At 38.2% G+C, this 22,049-nt stretch overlaps 1 protein-coding gene across 4 annotated transcripts in view; it reads left to right on the top strand.

Moving 5' to 3' along the window:
* Positions 1–22,049, top strand: part of LINGO2 (leucine rich repeat and Ig domain containing 2) — a 554,730-nt gene that overhangs the window by 390,381 nt on the left and 142,300 nt on the right. For 3 of the 4 annotated variants that reach the window (XM_087741648.1, XM_087741650.1, XM_087741649.1), the window contains one exon: positions 3,291–3,448. The exons of the other annotated variant lie outside the window; for it this stretch is intronic. In XM_087741648.1, the coding sequence (XP_087597774.1) occupies positions 3,407–3,448 (42 nt within the window). In that variant the 5' untranslated portion in view covers positions 3,291–3,406. The remainder of the gene's footprint in view (positions 1–3,290; positions 3,449–22,049) is intronic. 4 annotated transcript variants of the gene reach the window in all.

Below are 22,049 nucleotides of genomic sequence, written 5' to 3'. Positions count from 1 at the left end.
AGAAGCCTGCTGGTTAACAGCTAAACAGCAATAACAGCTATAAATTCAATCTAGCACATTCAAATTAAACCTGTTATCTCAAACCCTTTGAGCCCCACGTTGGGCACCAAAAAGGATGGTTGTGGTTTCAACCTGGCTGGCAACTAAGCACCACACAGCTGCTCGCTCACTCCCCCCCAGTGGGATGGGGGAGAGAATCAAAAGGGTAAAAGTGAGAAAAATCATGGGTTGAGGTAAAAATAATTTAATAGGTAAAGCAAAAGCCATGCACGTAAGCAAAGCAAAACAAGGAATTCATTCACTACTTCCCATCGGCAGGCAGGTGTTCAGCCATCTCCAGGAAAGCAGGGCTCCATCATGCGTAACGGTTACTTGGGAAGACAAACGCCATCACTCCGAATGTCGCCCCCTTCCTTCTTCTTTCCCCAGCTTTATATACCGAGCATGATGTCATATAGTATGGAGTATCCCTTTGGTCAGTTGGGGTCAGCTGTCCCAGCTGTGTCCCCTCCCAACTTCTTGTGCACCCCCAGCCTACTCCTTGGTGGGGTGGGGTGAGAAGCAGAAAAGGCCTTGACTCTGTGTAAGCACTGCTCAACAATCACAAAAACATCCCTGTATTATCAACACTGTTTTCAGCACAAATCCAAAAAGTAGACCCATACTAGCTACTATGAAGAAAATTAACTCTATCCCAGCCAAAACCAGCACAACAGGGGAGATTATGAAACAGAGCTTTTCTTTCACATCTTTTTTTTTTCTACTTTGTCTTCAGAGCTAAGTTATTTATAGGAGAACATGAAAAGCCACCAGTTGCCACGTGTTTGACTTTTCATCCTTAAATTCTGTTGACACCTTTCACCCAGTGATTGCCTTTTACACAGTCTGTTCCATATTCTTTGTTTATTTCTGTAGGTGAGCATACACTGTTTTTGAAGCATTGGCCCATGTTTCACCCTCCACTCCAGCTTTCATACTCAGATAGGGTGAAAGGAGGCTTTGGAGCATTCTGAAGGAGGAATATTGTTCTGTGGTATCCTGAACTAATGGGTGATCTCCCATTGTGAGTGCAGATGTGTGGATTTGGGTTAGCATATTTGCAAGACTTTTGCCTATTTCTCCATCATGGGTATTTAGAGACAAGTAGATCTCATTGGCTTAGGTACTGTTCCTTGCTTCTTTTTGCACTACAAAGGGGTTTTGTTTTTCTTCAGAGAAGTGATTGGTCAAGATCACGCATAGGGTCTCATCTTAATAACTAAATCCATATATTCTGCCTCCATTTCAACCTAGTTTCCCTTATTCTGACTCAGGAATGCCCCCTGCCTATGTTATTAGCAAATTCTAGTTCCTGGAGATCTTGGCCTTTATACAGCTGATTTATCCCTTGATCCTATTACCTTCTGATTTTCTCAGTTGTATTAAAGATCAAAGTTTGGTCATTCAAATCCTCATGCGTCCAAATCTGAAATCTTAGCTGATTGTTTTCTTTACTCCGTAAAATGGAAAAATTTCCCACAAATTTAGAAGACTATCTGGAGCATTTAACTTTGGTCATATGCAGTCTGGCATATTCTGAGATTTTTATGACAATTGAATAAAACTTCCCCATTGTCTTTCTGGAAGATATTCATGAAAGCTTTACTTCTTGTTTAGACTCCTTTATGTGTCTATGAGAGTATATTTCCAGGGAAAACTTTCTTGCTGCCCCGTAGAAATGTCACTATGGAAGTCACAACCAAAGAAAAAGCACCCTTCCCTGTGTATTTTGAGTTTGGTAGTAAATTTATTCTGACACGTATTAGCATGTTCCTTTCTCTGTCGCACTAAAATTCAGTTCTGCATCTGATCATAGAGAACCATACATCAATCGGTGACTGATCTGCATGGACTGGATTGGATGAGAAAAATCCATTTATATCTCAATGCAAGATATTCAGTCAATTTTCAAGGCACATTCCACTAAACTTTCAGATTTCCTGCATTCATAGAATCATAGAATCATAGAATCGTCAAGGTTGGAAAAGACCCTTAAGATCATCGAGTCCAACTGTTAACCTATCCCTGCCAAGTCCATCTATACCATGTCTTCAAGCACCGTATCTGTCCATTCTTTAAATACCTCTAGGGATGGAGACTCAACCACTTCTCTGGGTAGCCTGTTCCAATGCTTGACCACCCTTTCGGTGAATAAGTTTTTCCTAATATCTAACCTAAACCTCCCCTGGCACAGCTTCAGGCAGTTTCCTCTTGTCCTATCACTTGTTACTAGGGAGAAGAGACCAACCCCCACCTCACTACAACCTCCTTTCAGGTAGTTGTAGAGAGCAATAAGGTCCCGCCTCAGCCTCCTCTTCTCCAGGCTAAACAACCCCAGTTCCCTCAGCCTCTCCTCATAAGATGTGCTCTAGACCCTTCACCAACTTTGTTGCCCTCCTCTGGACACGCTCCAGCACCTCGATGTCCTTCTTGTAGTGAGGGGCCCAAAACTGAACACAGGATTCCAGGTGTGGCCTCACCAGTGCCAAGTACAGGGGCACAATCACCTCCCTGGTCCTGCTGGCCACACTATTCCTGATACAAGCCAGGATGCCATTGGCCTTCTTGGTCAGTGAGCTCACTCATGTTCAGGCGGCTGTCAACCAACACCCCCAGGTCCTTTTCCACCAGGCAGCTCTCCAGCCACTCCTCCCCCAGCCTGTGGCATTGCATGGGGTTGTTGTGACCGAAGTGCAGGACTCAGCACTTAGCCTTGTTGAATCTCATACAGTTGGCCTTGGCCCAACGATCCAGCCTGTCCAGGTCCCTCTGCAGGGCCTTCCTGCCCTCCAGCAGATCAACAGTTCCACCCAACTTGGTGTCATCTGCAAACTTACTGAGGGTACTCATGGAACAATTAACTATAATTTTACTTAATCCTTTCCAAGACCTTTATAAGACAAGATTCTCTTTTGTTCAGAATATGATCTTCCTTTTGCAATTCATATGAAAAAGGACTTACAGGTCGATACATGAAAAGCTGCAATTTTTTTAAAAAAATAAATACTGGGGTTTAATCCTGACAGTTTTAATGGGTCAATAAGTACAACAGAGCTGCATACACTCAGCAAAAACAGGTTCTCTGGAATGTGAGCTTTGCAGTCTCTGGTCTTGATATTTACCAGGCGATATTTATGGCTTTGTACTCACTCCTTTATAATGTATTCATTGACTAAATGTTCATGTTTCCTCATCCCAGGACATGGTTGAGTATATTTCAATAAAAATGTAAAAATATCTGTTTCTTCCAGGTTTGTTTCAAGCGTTCTGAGTGTGGTGCCATGAGAGATGTTGTTTTCCGTGACAGGTTGGGATTATCATGATCAAGTGCTCTATTTTGACTTCACCCAGTGGCTAAAAGATTTCTATGGTAAAGAGGAAGTATTGGACTTTTAAAAGCATCAAACAGGTAAGTCTATTGAAATCAGTTTGTAGCATCCTATATCACTGATTCTTTCTAACAGGGTTTCCTCTTAATCATCTCAGAGTAGTAACTGTGGCTTAAAACAAAAAATTGCTACTATATAAGTGTAATACAACAAAGATCAGGTTAAAATAAAATTTTAGTCATGTATCTCCAGACAGAAGGGAAACACAAAGAACATTGCACTGAATTGTGTTAAAGCAGATGCTTGTTTCAGCTTCTTAGTCTAGAGCATTTGCACAGTCCTATCTAACTACCAAAAAAAATCTGTATGGCACAAGGACAAATGCAAATGACCGTTGCAATTTCAGTTCTAAGCAGCTCTTTATTTTGTGCAGTAAGTTATTTTCTTTACAGAGAACATGTTATTGGCAAAAGGAGGCTGACTTATTTCCCTGAGATTGTGTTAATATGAAGAATTGCACCAGTGTGAAAGCAATGGAAAAAAAATAAATAATTAGGCTAGCAGAGAAGTTTAGTGGCCACTATGTAAGTTATTATATTAAAAGACTGTTACGTGTACGAAGTTTGGGCCTGAGTGCATGTTTATTTCAAGGTTATTATAGCATAATATTTTGTGTTATTATTAGATCCTGAGAATTCCCTTTCAGCTTCAACCAAAACTGCTGTTTTGGTGTCTAAACAATCTACCTCATTCCTTAGAGCAATCTTTGGAAACCAATTAGTCTAACATAAAGCAATGTGGTGTGGACATTTTTAAACATTACCAAAAATAGGTCTATCTTGTCTGATTTTGATGGATGTTTCACAATAAGGGGAGGTGAGGGTGAACAGTTTTGGTTTGTTTCTTTTTTCTGTATGTTGCTGTAGCTTCTATCTTTTCAAGCCAAAATCTTAGAAACTATGCAGCAATATGACAGTCTGGCAAAAAACTAAACTGCTGAATTGAGACTCAATTTGCTGGTATGTAAGCCTCGTGCTTATGGCTGATTAAGAGTGATCATATTCATGTTTTCCTTTTTGGCTTGGTAAAGAATAAGGAGTGATGTTTTACTTATCAAGACTGTATTGAAAACTGTCTTGGAGTATATCTAGGGCAGCAGTAGATACTGGTGCACAAATTCCAAGCCTATGCCGATGTGAGTTGAACCATACAAATATACAGTTTGGGTCAGGCAACAGTAGAGCAATGTTCAGGTGACACTGTACCTTGTGATCTTGACTGTGCAACTTCCAGACATGATCTCATTGGTAAATGTCAGCTTAGACATAAATGCAGAAAAGATATCTTTACGTTCATTTTCCCAGACTTCCTGTTTTGGAGTACACTCAGATGCAGGTCAGGTGTATCTGTACCTATATCATAGCTGCAGTACAATTGTGCTCTGCCTGTTTCCAAAAAATATTTGCCACAGATCTGTTTTTGTAACAGGTAGGAAAAGTACATTTTATTGGCCACTTAGTGCTGCAACTGAATTGTCCTCTGAATTTAAAACCAGTGATTTAAGGAATAGCTTTGTTTTAAATATTTTTACTAGCATAATAGACTCTGCTTTTTAACCTTGAAAAACTCAGCACAGAATGGAAAAAAGAGTGGAGCAGTGACTGAAATAAGATGACTAACAGTTTCAAAAACACAATGTTGCAGCTCAACTTTGAGATACAGAATTGCGGAATTTTAATGCTGATGTATAGTGATAAAAAAAGAAACGTGTTTAAAATAGCATCTTATACTGGTTTGTGTTTCTAGCTTCACATTACTTTCCTATAGAAACCTACAGCCTTATAAAATGTTCTTCTCGTAGGCCTATATTTCTCATGGTAGCTTTATTCTGCTGATACTCATGTAGAATTTGAGTCGTTGTTGAATTAGGATTGTTTATGCTTTGCTAATCTTTATCTCCTTAAGACCCAGATTTTTATCCATTTTTAAAAGAAATTTTTTGTAGTATTTAATTGAATGGTCAGCTATTAACAGTGATAACACTGTCAATTATACTTCTAAGCTTTAGGAGTGTGTGGCATGTGGAACACAAGAGGCAAACGAAACATAAAATTCTTATTTTGCCTTTCAGAAAGTATTGCTTTTTCTTTCTGCTGTCCCTCATTCATAGAAGTCTTTTGTAGTCTGTACTGTAAGAACTAAGTATATGTAAAACATCATTACATTTGTCATCTCAGTAAGGGTCCAAATTTTTCACCATTTGCATCAAAGTATAAACCATGTTTCCAACTGCATCGATTTCCATGCTACTTTGCTGGCTGAATAAATGGTCAGAAAATTAGGAGTTTTACAAACAGCTTGTGGGAGGAATCCTTTCTCAAAAGTCTTAAATTGCATTACTAGCCAATGAAAAATATTTGCTAATCAAAAGGCTGTCATGACTTCCAAAAAGCTTTTTTCTATATTATCTACAAAAACTTACCCTCCAACTTCATCCTTAGATTTTTTTTTTGCTATGAACGTGGAGAAAATTGCAAGAAGCAGTGGGAAAATGTTACCTGCCAAATCAAGCTCTTACTATTTCCCCTTCAGCTATCGCATAGAGGCACTACATACTTGGTATTCTGTGAAGGCCCAGTGCTACTTCAGGGGCAGGCGCAACCCTAGCCACCTAATGCACAACTCAGATATTTTTGTAGGAAACTGTTTTCAGTGCATGGAAGCTTAAATTAACTCCTCCAACAGCAAAAATAAGGCATTGCTTTTTACAAGTTTACTGTTTTGTGGGGAGTCTTTTCAGGGAAAAGTCGTTTTCAATAGTCTTACTTTGGTTTAATAGCAGTAATTGCTAGTGTATGAGAAGTAAAGTCTTTGTCAGGAAGTTTCAATGCCATTTTTACGCTTTTATGATATGGTTATAAAATGATTCCCCCAAGCCTAGCTCAGAATGTCTTATTCTGTTTTCAGCAAATAATGTATACATTTTAAATTTTCTGCATAACAGAAATTTAAATATAATACTAATATGCATGGCAAACTCAGAAGATTTCCATGAGTATTAAAGAAAAATTAAAAACCTTCCAAAAGGTGATGAGTTCATATCATGAAAGCTTTGCATTTACCACTCACAACAAAGCTAAATATGATATGCAAACTAGCTAACTACACTGTGCTTTCTGGAAAGACCTGAAGACAAATATATGTTTTCGGTCTGGAGGCTTTAAGTGAATGATAATAACACCACGTCCTTCGTTCAGGGTTATTATGGATGTGCAATAGACTGATAACTCCAAGTCAATCTGAGGCTGTTTACAATAGTCTACTTACAATATGAAGTGAGAAGTGAGAATTTCTGGGAGTTCAGGGACGACTTGATCAAGTTTTTGACTGCTCATGTGATTTTCTGAGCATATTTTGAACTTAGACTGCAGAGTCAGTGCTACTACTACAACTTTGGTTCTCTTTGATTTATTCCTCCCCTTACTTCTTCCTTCTTTTGAAATTAAAGTATTTTTAATTATTCTATTGAGTTACTTGTGATTTCTTCATTTCATTTAGAGACTGGTGTCTTCTTGTAATACAGGTTTCCTAAACCATGTAAATACTTGAAAATATAAGGTTCATTTTTGTCTAAGGTATTCTGTTATCTGCAGTGATAAAAAAAAAGGTACTTAAACAATTGAGCCTTAAGAATCAGAAGGCAAATAAAATGAACTTAAAATCCATTCCAATTTTTATTTTTAATTCTCATTATATTGTTAGCCTCATGAACTAGAGGCACTGTAAGACACATCTTTAGATTTTTGAGCCCTTAGTTATATAATGCTAAACTCTTTCTGAAAGAAATTCTGATAGGAGAAATCTAGTTAAATGGTTAAATCTGGGCAAGAGCCTTCAACAGACTTCTGAGAAAAAGAAAGTGTTGTTTTTCCCATGTAAATGCTTTGGGAATGGGACTCACACTTTACTGATCCTGTTAGTTAGTATACTGACTCACTGGAAAATGGAGAATGATTTCTTCTTCTTCTCCTTGTTCTCTTCTCCTCCTCTTCCTCATTTCAGTCTGCTCCTGATAGCTTATGACAAGCAAATGGACTGTGGAAAGTGCCCTTTGTAGCATCCCTGCCAACTGGGAATTGGTGAGTATGCTGACATGGAAGGGTGTGAAAAGGGTCAGGAGGAGGAGAAGAGAAAGCTACCTTAATACCTTCCATTAAGTCATTAAATGAAAATGGAAAAGTGGAAGGGTAAGGAAGGACTCCACAATTTGAGGAAAGAAAGTGCTGACCAAGTAAGAAGACTGTCCCCATCTCTCCACTGTTGAATGTGGGCGAGAAAGTCAGGAGTAATCTCTGAACATGGCCTATGGAGATTATCTCCTTGCACCAGTTGCCCCTGACTGTTGTGCAGTGTAGGCACTGAGGCTGTAACATAGGCAGATTAAGTGGTGCTGCTCTAGCCCAGCCTTCCTGAGAGCTAGAAAGACAGCTCAGACCTGCTCTTATCTGCTCTGTTGGGTAACCCACCCAACTGATGGGCAGACAAACATGCATTTCATACAGCTTGATCAGTGCCATCTGTTAATACGAAAAGGCATGGATAAGGTGGTGCTTGCTTTAACCAGAATGGTGCATAAGGGAACGAGCCATTCCTCTGCTTTTCACTATAGATTGTCAACCCCATTGGGCCTTTACTGGCCTCAGATTACTTAAATATAGCTTTGCACAATGGGCCATATCAGCCCAGAATGGGTCAATATCCAGCACTTGTGCCTCTTAAAACTCACCCCCAGACACATTTGTTGAAATGAAATCTCATAATTCTGGTCCTCAAATTTATGTTTCAATTAAAAATGAAGTCACTTCTTCTGAACTTTATTTCTCTTACTTGGCTTTTATGTCTCAGGTTTTATTCTTCTATTCATCATTTTATCACTTTATAAATCATTAAATTTCAATTCTCTAGCAAGTTCAGCAGGCCAACAAAGGAAGCCAAATGTACCTAACACCAACACGCTCACTAATAAAAATAAATGAGCTCCTAGGGAAAGCTACTGAAATTGTTTCATTACAGAGGATCTTAAAAAAAGATGAGACAAAGCCATGACAGATATGGAGAAAGGCTTAGGGAGATCGTGAGCATGTCAACACAAGTGTCCTGTTGCTGATAAAAGGAGCTAAAGTCCCATAACACTGTGACTTCATTAGTAAAGTCTTCCCTGTCACAAAACAAGTTGCAGCTGAAAAGAAGAAAATATCCAATCTTGATCAGGTTAACAATCAATGCCCTGAATCTAAGCCTGCTTTTAATATTTTTCAAGTATTCTTGAAATTCATAAAGCCTGCTGAATGGTCACCACTTCACAGCAATAGACAAATGAAAAAGAAAAAAAAGGGGGGGAAAAAAAGCAGATCCCTGTGTTAAGAGAAGTGCCAAGCTGTTTGAGTAATTCCTTATAGTTCCCAACCTTTCACTATGCAATGTGTGTAGATACATATACATTTATATAAAGGTCTCTTCTTATTTCTTTTTTCTTAGAGTATCCTACCTGGGTTAGATTTGTGCCCTACCTTTAAAAAGGTGCACCTTTAAAAAAAGACCACTCTTTTTCAAGGATATTTCTGTACATAACAAAGGTTCAGGTTGTAATCTGATCGGGGATTTTGTCAAAACCAAATGGCACTCTGAACTTTCTGGCATTACAATTCCATGGTTTATAGTTTGGGTTTTACGAGAGTTTGCTTTTCTCCTCTTATTGGGTGATCTGTTGTGACATTGTAAAGAAGCACGTACTTGCACACATCTGAGATTGCAAGAGCTTCATCCTGTGATGAGATGGGAATGAACAAGAGACTGTCTTAGTGTGATGCAGTCTGATGATGCTACTCTAGTTAGGGACAGTTCTCTACAGATTGGAAAAGAACACATATTTAGCAGTCAGTGTACATTAAGATATAAAGCTCCTAAACTAGATGTGCACAATATCTCATGGTCTGTCAAATAAATAGTATGTATTTTAAGAAGTCATTAAATAAGCATTGAAAATGATATATTTTAGCAGCTTCAGATGAGCTGTCCAAGTTAGTCAAATAATATCCATCCTTTCTTCCTCCAAAAAAGGCAGGAGGTAGAGGGGAAAACTTCTAATATATTGTCATACAATAAAATGTCCTTTAAAATGTCCTTTGCAACCTCTGTAGTTTGACAAGTGAAATTTCATGTATCTTGTAGAAAATTCTGTATTCAAGAGGTTTTGTGAGTGAAAATAACTTTCTGCAAAAAGCAGAAACAATACTAATAATGCAATTATTAATATTGCAATGCAAATTCTTTGGTTGAAACCTATGAATTCAGGGAAATATATATGTTATGAACATTATTAAGCATCCTTCTGAATTGTGAACATTGAGATAAAGGCTATAAGACGTTGTAAGACATTAATATGTAAGACATTATGTGTGATGTACATTGAACAACAATATTTTAGTCAACTATTTATACTTCAGTCATTCAAATAAGATTCCAGTGATGTTTTCAGAAACTTTAGGCTAGGATCTGACACTGTTGGTGACCTTGACAACTGCTTTACTTCATGGGTAGCTGCAATTAAATTGGAAGGGCTGCTTAGCAGCAGACTACAATAAGATAATGCTAGTCCTTTTGTCAAATAGCCATTCATCATGAACAGTAACGTATTTTTAGTATTAATAGAGCACAGTATTTTAGGTTCCTCTCCTTAATGAGGTATGTTCAAGGAATGAAAGATCAAAGAAGTATTTTGAGAATGGTCTACTCCTCTATTGCTGTGGAACTAACTTTTCATCAAGGCATAACTGGAACTAGATGTGTATTTTATATGGTATATGTACAGTTTATATATTTATACGGGCATCTTTATACATTACTCTAGTATGCACAAAAATGCATTCAAATGCATGCATGACAGTGTTAGAAATTCTGGCCACAGACTTTGTGAAGGTACATTTAGGTAGGCTCTGACGTGAACTTTGGACTTTCTCTGTCATCTTTTTTGTGTTGCAACTCTAACACAGTAATAACCACGTTTGCGATTGGAAGACAAAGTAGTGGTTCATAGTAACTGATTCTGTGAAATTAGAACATTAATCCTACTGTTATTTTCCTGTTGTAGTTTTCCTCTAGCAAAGCAGATGAGCATGTTGCATTTCTCTTTGTATTCTGGAATTTTTTCTGCTCTCTGATTCTGTTAGTTCCAATGCTGTGTCACACAGTGGGGAGAAACACCTCTGGAGTTTCTCCAAAGGTGGTAGTTGCTCTAGAGCTAACCTACAGTGGTTCCATGGGTTGATCTTTGCTGGATGCCAGACGCCCACTCAGGCATTCTCTCACTCCCCCTCCTCAACAGGACAGGGGGAGAAAATAAGAAGAAAAAAACTCATAAGTTGAGATAAACTCAGGGAGATCACTTACCAATTACAGTCACAGGTAAAGCCGATTCAACTTCGGAAAGACTGACTTAATGTATTGCCAGTTAAAAATAGAGTAGAATAGTGAGAAACAAAGAAAAAGCTTAAACCAACATCCTCTCCCTCCCACGCCCCCATCTTCCCAGGCTCAACTTGTCTCCTCCATTCCCAACTCTTCTCCCTCTTCCCGCTGTGAGCAGTGCAGCCAGGTGGGGAATGGGGGTTGTGGTCTGTCCATAACACTTTATGTCTGCCAGTCCTTCCTCTTCACACTGTTCCCATGCTCCAGCATGGGGTCCCCACCAGAGGACACAGTCCTTTAAGAACTGCTCCAGTGTGGATCCTCTCCACAAGGTGCAGTCCTTCAGGAATGGACTGCTCCATTGAGGGTCCCTCACAGGCCGCAGCTTCTGCCAGCAAACCTGCTCCAGCGTGGGCTCCTCTCTCCATGGGTCCACAGGTCCTGCCAGGAGCCTGCTCCCACATGGTCTGCCCTCGGGGTCACAGCCTCCTTCGGGCATCCACCTGCTCTGGCATGGAGTCCTCCGCGGGCTGCAGGGGGATATCTGCTCCACCATGGACCTTCATGGGCTGCAGGGAGACAGCCTGCCTCACCATGGTCTTCACCATGGGCTGCAGAGGAATCTCTGCTCTGGTGCCTGGAGCACGTCCTCCCCCTCCTTCTTCCCATCAAGGTCAGAATCTTGAAGTCTGCAGGGCTGTTTCTCACATTTTCTCACTCCTCTCTCTCACGGCTGTTGTGCAGGTTTTTTTACCCTTTCTTAAATATATTATCACAGAGGCACCACCATCAGCGTGGCTGATGGGTTCAGTTTTGACCGGGGTGGGTCCACTTTGCAGTCTGCTGGAACTGGCAGTGTCCAGCATGGGCAGCCCTGGCCTCTCCTCACAGAGGCTACCCCTGCAGCCCCCCTGCTACCACAACCTTGCCACTTAAACAGCATACAAATTTTACTGAGTTGTGATGTAAGACAGACCCTAATTGTCCTTGAATATCAAAAACTTGAGGAGGAAAGAAGAGAACAGTACAGGTGACAACTTTTTAATTAATTATGAACACTGGAGAGTAAGAAATTCCATTTCTGGAGCATAAGTAGGCCACAAGGAGCTGAATTCACTTCTAAAACTATTCAAGTTTGGGTAAAAATCATGATTAAAATTGTTGCCAGTTTAGCAATATTTTCAAAGTTGGAGGTGAACAATTGCACGCACACATTAGCATGTATTTAATATGCCTACAAACAGCCCTTGTACTTACACAAATCAGATATTTATTCATGCATGTGACCTAGTAGAAAACTAGCTGGCCATTTGCTTATGCAAATATGTTGTTTATGCATCACTCAACTGGGAATTTGCACAAAAAATGGCCATGTGTTACTGTTTAAGCTAATTGTATACACCTAACTAAGCTTACAGCCATGAAAAATCAGAAGAGAAGATCTTTTCCCCACAGTGCCTCAGATTAGAATGAGTAAACGTCAGTGATATTGTTTTATAAGAATTTTCCTGAAAATTAACTTATGATATTTCTTGTGAGTTCTCATCCGTTAAGTTTAGTTTAGGCTAAACTTCCAAGTTCATATGTTGTTCGTACAAAACGGAAGATCATATGCAAGTCTTCTTTGGTCTAAAAAGCTGTCAGAACCTGGTGTATTAGTAAGAGAACTATTCAAACATTTGCCGGTCATGAACATTTTCCATAGACCAATCTCTGGAAATAGCATTCTGTGAAATCCCAAAACGAGTAGACGGAATATATTTTTTTTATGTCAGAACTAGCGAGATTAGGTGCGTTTATGATCAATATTCATCTCAATCAGTAAGCTGAGCCAAAACTTATGATCTGTTGCTATTCTATGTGTCATTTTTGTCACAATAACAAATGTGCTGTATACACTTCTGTTTTGTTTATTAGGTATGCCTTACCCAGGAAATATTATCTCATGATACATTCTGTGTAAGGCTGGGTCAAGATTTTCAAACTTGCGTGACAAAGTCTAAGGAGAGAAACCCCAGTCTATCATGACTTCTGAAATCTTATCAGAATGGTATTTTATTTTTGCAGCTTACCAGGAGTGTATGGAACACAAAGACAGGTTGTATGGAGTCAATTTTTTTCAATTAGAAGGACTATTTAATCAAATAAAAAGGTTTTTCATAAGACCACAAAAAAGATGCCAAGGCTAGCAATGGATTACAGCTTGTGCTGTGAACTCCAGGTAGCCTGCTGATGCAGTCTTTTGAATTGTGAACTTTTAAAATTTATAAGATAAATTCATAACTTGTTCCAATCACTGGGATGCATCCTGTGATAGATTTGTATCTCAGAACTACATTTGTTGTTTTGAGCCATGTTTCATAATTAATCAGCAGCCAGGTATATACATTACTCTGACTTGTAAGAAACTAATCACAGTACTTTTTTATATTAAGCTTCATCAATTGTTCAGCATCTTCAAAGCCGTCTGGGAAATGGCCACAGTAATTCTTTCAGCAATGTTTTGATTTGATATTCATTGATATGTAACTTTTGCACTTCTTAATTCACACAGAGATATAAACTGCCATAATGTTGACATTGGAATGATTCCCCAGTAAGTTCTTCATCAAGAAGGAAAATGGTATTTCTTATCTATAATATGGGATATCTTAATAGTCAGTGGGTATGTTATACAGTAACTCCTGCACTGATAGGTTTTTTTCCTTTTAACCTACATAAGGTACAGTTGTAACAGAAATATTTCTTTTTGTGCCCTTCTTTAATGAAGATTTGACTGAAGTAAAGGATTTCTGTGTTATAATACATTTTTCATCTACAAAATGTCACATTACTTCCTTCCACTTTGTATATATAGCAGGAAAAAAGCCAATTTACTAAATTTGTTTTACATGTGGATTTTTTATACAGCTCTCTTGTTTTATAATAACCCTTAGTTTGCCAATTTAAAAAATTCACATAATCTAGGGTTAAATGAGATCTTAACAGGAAAATTAAAGGATCTTAGTTCCTTGCAATTCATATAATTTTATGCAGAATGACAGTTGACCTACATTTTGAAAGAGTAAGGTAACTTGTTTCAAACTGTAGATAATGCATTTAGAAGCTTTCAGGTATCTTAGTAATAAAGTGTAATGAAGCCACTAATTCCTTAAATGAAAATAAATTGTAGTAAATTGTAGTATGTAGTAAATTATAATGAAAATAAATTGTAGTAAATAAATATCCACTCTAAGAAGACCCACTTAGAGAAAAGAGAAATGCTGGAGTTAGGATTCCTTAGTTATAAATTTTCAAGAGAACGAGGAACACCGGAGGTTCAAAGTCCATTGGACTCATACAGATTTTTTTACTGGTTAGGTGTTTGGCTCTAAGTCTGTAAGTATATTTTTTTTGCTTATTGAGATATGTGCATTATCATCTGAAAGTAGTCATATTTTTTCATGTCAAGCCTGAGATGTTTCTGTTTCTACACCATCTTTTAAACAGACTCTCGGATATCATTATGTCTAAGTCTTGAGGTTTTTGCCTTGTGATTTTATTAGAATGGCACTTAAAATGGTAACTTAAATGTTTTTTCTCTACTTTTTGGTGTTCATAGGATGCACCAATACTGTTAACCTATTTGGATTTGTGTAATAACCAGCTGGATTTCCTATTTCTCTCTTTTATTATGAGTGATCAATAATTAAAACTATTGAAGGTCCCTCCAGCTAGCACATGAATTGTAGGAATAATCACAGAAAAGGGATCCTGGACTTGATCCTCTGTTAAAATACTATACGGAGTGGCAGCAGGAATCATAGTAAGAAAGGGGTATGATTTTTTTTAATTTTTTCATCATAACAATACCAAAAAGAGGTATCACTGGTTACAGGTCATCCTGTTAGCCTAGCAAGATCTCTAGGGTCCTCTCCATTCATTTGGTATTTAGTTATATAGTAATACCTTTTCTGAGATCATATATTATATAAATTATGAAGGTGGTTTAAGCTAACCTATTATACTTTGCAACTGAAATGGGTTAAGAACATCCACATGCCCAGTTTTTACATCTCAGCTGATAAGTGGTCACATCCTAAGTTGTACTAAACAAATTGTCTGTAATTATGTGAATATAGCCCAGAAAGAGACAGCCCCAGCTCATAAGTTAGGCAATAAAAAACAGCTTATGAAGAACAGTTCAGAAAGGATAGAACTCTTTCCCATTTGTACAGTGGGACAACTGATAAAGGATTACATTGGATTTAACCTCCCAAAATGTAAGGCCAGTGAAAGACACTCGTCTTAAGAGAAAAAGGCAGATAGATTAAGTAAGTTCTAACTTGATGTTGCTTATCCGTCATCTGAACATTAACATGTTTTCCTCTATGTTTCTTTGATCTTTGTTTACATCAGGTTATTTCAAGTCTTATGCTTGAAATGCTTCAGTATAGCACACTGGAAAAGCAGTGTGGCGAATTTTTGCTGCTGCACACATTTTCTTAGGAGTTGAAGCTGTACTGCAGTGTCTAAAACAAGCAGTACCACAGCCCATACACTATAACTGGAGTCAGAAGGGGGTGAGAAGGCTGAATCCTTGGATTTTCAGTCAAGGACAGCTGCCAACATGGAGTCATGCACCTCTATAGACATCAACTCTGTTCTTTCTCAATCCCCACTACTTCAGAAGAAGCATATTTTAACCATGCATTGTGAAGGATCACTCTAACTCCGAACTCCACTTTCTTTTTCTTGTTTTAATAGCATGACATTTTCAAATGCTAATCAATGTATGTGTTTACCACTACTCATATTTTACATAGCCAGTGCAAACTGACCTTTCTGCTGTGAAATAAACAGTGGGGAACAGGAGTTTTGGGTTTTCTTCCTGCATGTGAAATCTTTTATCAAATTGAAGAACAGCCTCTTAAGTAAAATCTTCTGATCTGAGTGCGTCTGGGATAGGATTTAGCCAGTCACAGATACTTTAAGCAATGGGAAGGAATTTAATTTTTTCTTACATTCAAATTTAGTCTCAAAACCTTCTTCATTTCCATTGTGCATCACTAATGCTAGAATGGCATGAAATATGGACACTCATGCACAGTTTTGTTTCTGTGGTGTCACAAGCAAAATGTGTAAAGAAATATCTGTGTGATCCAGAATTATTTGGCTTTAACTCACTTTTGTAGCTATGACCCAGTCCTCTGTTCCATCTCCTTTCTGTGCCACACATTACCTGTGTGAACTTAGATTTATTACATTGCCTCACTGAGCCTCATGCCCTGTCTGTCAAACACTGGTAATGGTACTTCTTGCCTCCCACATCTCTGCCATTTGTTTTGATGGCAAGCAATTTGGAGAGGGGGCTGTTGGGCACGGCATCTGCATAGCACTTAGCACAACAGGACCTCACTGTCTGAAATCTTGCATTCTTCTGGAATGCAAGCAGTAAAGAGTGATATGTAATAAATCTTGTCTAAACCCTCCCAGAGGACTTGCATTTTCTATTTAATTTTAAGCAGAGGCAGTGAAGGCACTGGCATTTAGTAGGAGAGATAAACTTTCTACCCGTAGAGTGAGCGAAAAGAGGTGCATTTTTCTCATTCTAACATGTGCCTCACCTCTGGCTTGGAGGATTGACTTTTCTGGGTTGAAGGGCAGTTTATTTTCAAGGCTCATTCAGCCTTGGTCTCTCAGCCATGGTTGCAATCAAAGATGTCAATCAGCATTAGCTGTAATTGTTTTATGATAGAGAACTGGAATGAGGCCACCAATTCATTTCCTATAGGCCACAAAGCAGCCATCTAATTGTCACAATTTTCAGTCATTGCTGACCTCAGGCAATTTCATGCCATTATCTAGAGGTAAAAAGCTCCATATGTCATTACCTGGCAATAAAGCCATCTACGCCTTCGAATTCTCACTTCTGAAAAGATCTTTGGCCTGCCTATGCTTTCTCATGTGCTTATGGCAGCTGTTTAATACAACAACAGAGGACTGTGATCAGTGAGGCCCAGGTTTAGTCAGTCCAGCTGCCACCTGCCCCTTTGCACAGCTTTTTTCTGCTGTGTGGCCTGAGGAACAATAGTGGCTTTAAGCCATCTGAGTCTCACCCAAAGAGGGAGTTAAAAATTACAAAAACATTTCAACAAGTAACTGCAGATTTTTTTATCATTGTTTTGGGGACTGATATTCCAGAAGCATAGAGAGCATTAGCAGGCCTTTTTACGCTAACTCGATATTAGCTTGATAGTAACTCATTATTGGCTTGATATTGTATTTGGGAGCATTTACTCCTTTGGCAGTGAAGGGAAGACCATTGGTTTTGTACTTTTTAAATTTTTTTTTCACAGTGAAATGTTTGCTGAATGGTTGCTTTTGTATTTAGTTTTCCATTTTACTTAGAAAGGTATTTGAAAAACTCATAGAAAATTTCACTCTGAGAGACAGTTTTGAATATAACCGATGATACTGTCGTCTTCTTTCCAGTTCCTCTATTGCATTTATATGATGCAGCTATGTAGATTTCCTAAACATAATTTCATTGTTTTCAAAGGTAGAGATGCTGGTATCTCTCGTTACATTTACTAGTAATTTATTGCAAAAAGAGATCCAATAAAATGAAAAAAAAAAAAACATCTTGAGAAGGAAGATACTTTTCTGTGGAAGTAAACATAGCAGGATTTGAACTTCAAATTATTTTGCATAAAAAGACAGAGTACAGTCAACATTATATTTTCATTTTTTGTGTGGCAGAGTAAAAGATATCCAACTTAATAAAGCCTCAGAACATCTGAGGCTGATTTTATACGTGTATATGTATTCCAGCCTATCATTATTTTAGGTCAATATTTTGTCTCTCTTATGAGTAATAAAAATAAGAGTAGAATAGCGTGTAGGAACACTTGTGAGAAACTAGAATGTCATAATAATTTTCTCTGATTTGTTAAATTAACATAAACATAATATCAAACATAACACCATGCTGTTTTGTTAGCTACTTTTTTTTTGTTTTACATAATGTACCAAACAGATGACAGTAAAAAATAATTAATATCAAAGTAAGAACAAAATAACCCCCCCAAGAAAACAGTTTTAAGTCAAAGTCTCTGGTTTGCAACACCAAAAATGACTGAAATATTCTTTGAAAGAATTAAGCTACATTTGTCTCAGCAAATGTTTAAATGGAAGGGAGTAGGCAGGGAGGTACTAATCCACTGGTTATGGATGCTAGGAGAACACGGCTACAGATAGTATCCTTCCTTGTTTATTCTTCCTACAGCCGCTTCCAGAGAGAGAATAGTGGACTTGGATGTACCACTGGGCTGACCTAGTATGATACTTTCAGGGTATAGAAAACAGAATCTTTTGAAGACTTCTCACCATAGGTTCTAAAATTAAAGTACAGATTTATTTGATTTATTTTAATGTATTTTATTAGGTCAAAATACTCTACTTCTATATATTACTTTGCCTTTTCTCCGCTCCACAGAGATGCTGTCTCCTTTTGTTATTTATTGTCTCGATTTTCAGATTTTCTTTGCCTTCAGGCATGAGTTATTGTTTAAAAAAAAGCAGCAGGATGAAAACAAGAAACCAATCATAGACCTTATTAGACTATAAATAGGCATAAGCTTCTTGTCTAATAACTCTACCCACTGAAACTGAACTTTCACAGCCAAGCAGATATGCCACAATACAGCATTTAGAACACTAAAAGCACTTATGATTGGAAAACTAAAAGTTATATATTTATTTTAAAAATACTTAGTTATCCCAAAATGGATTTCTGATATCTTTTGATGAAAAAATAGAAACTCCAACTAATTTCTCCTTAATCTTATAAAGTGCTGAATGATTTCTGGCTGACAGGGATGGACGAGGAGTCAGAAATCAGATTAAACAGTATTTTTAGTGACTCCAATCAATCTTTGTCTAGTCCTTTTCTCTCTCTTACTTCCTCTCTACTTTGGTCTCTGTCTGATGCATGGAAATTGAAGTCTGGACGGCTTTTCTTGAACCAAAACTTTTAAGAAGTATAAGCAGCTTTAAATGCCACTGTATTTTGAGTGCCTGAAGAGTGAGGAAAGGAGAGAGTGTGAATTCAGACTTTCTGTCCTTTTTAAGAGAATAAAAAAGATTTCTATTGATTTCATCAGCAAGATGTTCAGAAGTCTCTGATACAGTAGCACAGCACAACCACAGATGGGAACAAGAAATGCTCATTTTCCTCCCTCAAGCCTTATCTTTTGAAAGTTCTTCTTGCTTGCAACTTGAACAGTACTTTTGAGAACAAATCTCTGGAATGGAACTGAACTCTAACTCAGGAAGTCATATTGGTTTAGATTACGGATCCACTAAAGATTGTCTTTATTAATAATCATAAAATGAGAAAGACTAGGAGGAGTGATAGGGATTTCTAAAGGGACTACCTTTACTATGTCACTTGAATCTCAGGAATGCATGTGTAGTTGTGGCAGTCACCTGAGCACAAATGGCAGTGTGCTCTGTAATGCTGGCCTAAGTCATACTCACTTAAGCTTTCCATCCTGTCTCTTTTCTGGCCTGTTAGCCTGGCTGTTGCATCATTTATTATTAAAGATGCTCTGGGGCTGCAAGTGTCTAAGACTTCAAGCCTGAAAATCTTAATAAACTTCCCTGATTTCCACTCATATAGCCAAGATCTGTCACTCCCAGGTTGAAAGACTCCTTCCATGACTTCAGCATTAATTTAGCTGAGCTCAGTAGCAACACAGTATCTGTACACAAAAAAATGTCTGAACTAGGAACCATGTTCTACAATAGGAAGGTCATCAGTTTCTTTGTCAGGGCTGAAAGGAAATGTATTTGTTCCTTCCCTTATCTTTATTTTACCTTTTACAAACCTAAAAATTCCACCAGCTCTGGGTGAAAAAGGGACTTTTCTCCTTGCAGTGCAATAATGATTAGACTTCCACTCTGACAGCATAGACTGAGCTTCGGGAAAGGAGATCCTTCTGCTACTCATTTAAGAAAATGGGCCTGATGCTTCACATTTTGCTATTTATGCAGTCCTTTATACCCAGATAAAAGCAGGTATAAAATGCAATCAGTTCAGTCTTGTTGTCTTACATCTGCTTTGTACAGGCATAAATCATGCATGAGTTGCTTAGTAGTGAAGAATCAGGTCTGAAATATCTATGTTTTATGAACGTCAGTAATTTTCTGTGAGTCAAAGCTAGGCTGGGAGAAAAAAAAAAAAAACCTATTAGCCTGAACACTGGGGAAAAAACAGCACTTCAAGGAACTCCAAGCAGGTAATTCTTGCAATCTGCTGTGTAATGTACCTCATGAGCTTTGTCAACAGTGATCTAAAACTTCACCTCCCCAGGTTCTCAGTCCTCTGGCATTAATCATCTCTGTCCTGGGACAACATTAGCCACCACCTTCCTCCCCATGGGCAAAACAGATTAGGGGCACACGAATGTGCTGCTGAAAACCTTTTCCCTCTGGTCTTTCAAATAGCACAAGACAAACACAGGTGACACAGTACAAGTTATTGCCATACAAGTCACAGATTTCCTGGGCATATGTATGACCACAGTCTATTCTACTTCTCACAAGTGCAAAAGTTAATTTTGAAAAGTGGGAGGTGAACCAGGGGAGAGGAAAAGGGAGGGCAGAATCTCAGCCTTCCTTTGGTGTCTCTTTCATGGAAGTTGCTGAGCTTCATAGCTCATAAAATATTCATCATATTGTTTGAAGAATAAAACAACATGTATGTGTCTGCTCCCAGCCTTTAGGAAAGAGAGAAGTTCCTCCTGGGTATGATTTATATTCATTGAGTAAGCTTTTGTGTGGTTGGTAAGTCAGTGAGAATAAAGATGGGGTGGAAAAATGGTTTGAAAAAGATGTTCTGTCTTGTAGCTCACAGCTCTCATCATGCTGCAGAAATCTGATCTATTTTCATACTTCACTAACAAGACTCTCTGGTGAGATGGATGTTAATCTTCACAGACTGCTCTTCCCCTGGAAAAAAAAAAGTATTCCTAGAAGATATTTTTCAATGAGCTATAGGAACAGCGTATCTTTATCTATGCCTCATATTAAAATGAAGACAGCCAACTTCTTAAGACTGTTTCACTGCACGTGTTAAAAGAGAAACAAGCACTCAAAAATAAGGAGTACTTGTAGAAATATTCTTAAAGGTTACTACCTTTTAATTCCAAAATTTTCCTTCTGGCTCCCCTTCTGCTCCCTCCTGCTAGGGGGAGGAGGAAGAGCAAGAAAGTCTCAGTAACAGTGGTGACTGAAGCAGTGGCACCTTCCCACAACTCCCTTGCTTGTTGCTCAGTACTCATCATACACACGTGTATGAACTGTGCTCTAGTCTTGCAGCAGCTCCAGATCTTTTCATAATTTCATTGGTAAAGTAGTCTGTTTGTTTGTTTGTTTTTCTGTGCTGGCCAGTTAAATTTCCTTCATGTGAAAACAAAGGTGCGCTTAAATTTTTAAAACTAGTCACTTTCACAGATAAGGTCCAATATTTTTGTAAATTTTGTCTTTGTTGATTATCCGCTATACTATACTCAGTCATCTTTCTTTAGGAAAAGCTCATTGAAGATAGTGAAAAACATCCAGGTGACCCTATACTTTGATCATGGCCTTAATCTTCTCTTCCAAGCAATGCCTCATGCTGTCCCTAATCCTGTGATAATTAACCTAACTTTGTTTGCATCATTTAGCATCTGTCATCCTTCAAACTTTTGCCCCCAAAATCTGTTTTAATCTGGAGACTAACCCTTTTTTTGAGGCTAAACCTAGGTCTTCTCTCCTTGTTAAAAAGTGTCTTCAAATGACAAAGATGATGTGGGTCTCATAAAGATCACCATTGCATCACAGCTGTGTATTTGGTGACATAAAATCATGTGGTTCTTGTGTCAGTACCACTCATTCTAAAGACACGTGGCATAAATTGACCTATAGCATGGTTAGTATCAGTGTCATGGCTTGGGAATGTGATTTCTGGTGGTGTCTGGTTTTTTTAGCAGTGCCTTCTGGTCACCATGGCTACCTCAATACCATTCAGGAAGATTTTCAGGGTAGTGAGATGGTCCCAAGCTATAGTCATCCTGGAATAGCGGAAGCATAAAATTCTTCTGTGATCATTTTCACTGTCAGACAGCTGCAATTCTAGTTTTCTTCTTCCATTGTAATTGGAATTACTGAGAGGTTTGCTTTGGGAAAGCT

This window comes from Nipponia nippon, unplaced genomic scaffold, assembly GCF_047370975.1.
Source record: "Nipponia nippon isolate SJK-2023a ecotype South Korea unplaced genomic scaffold, ASM4737097v1 scaffold_8, whole genome shotgun sequence".
In the NCBI taxonomy this organism is placed as follows: Eukaryota; Metazoa; Chordata; class Aves; order Pelecaniformes; family Threskiornithidae; genus Nipponia; species Nipponia nippon.
This window is presented reverse-complemented; position numbering and strand designations above follow the sequence as displayed.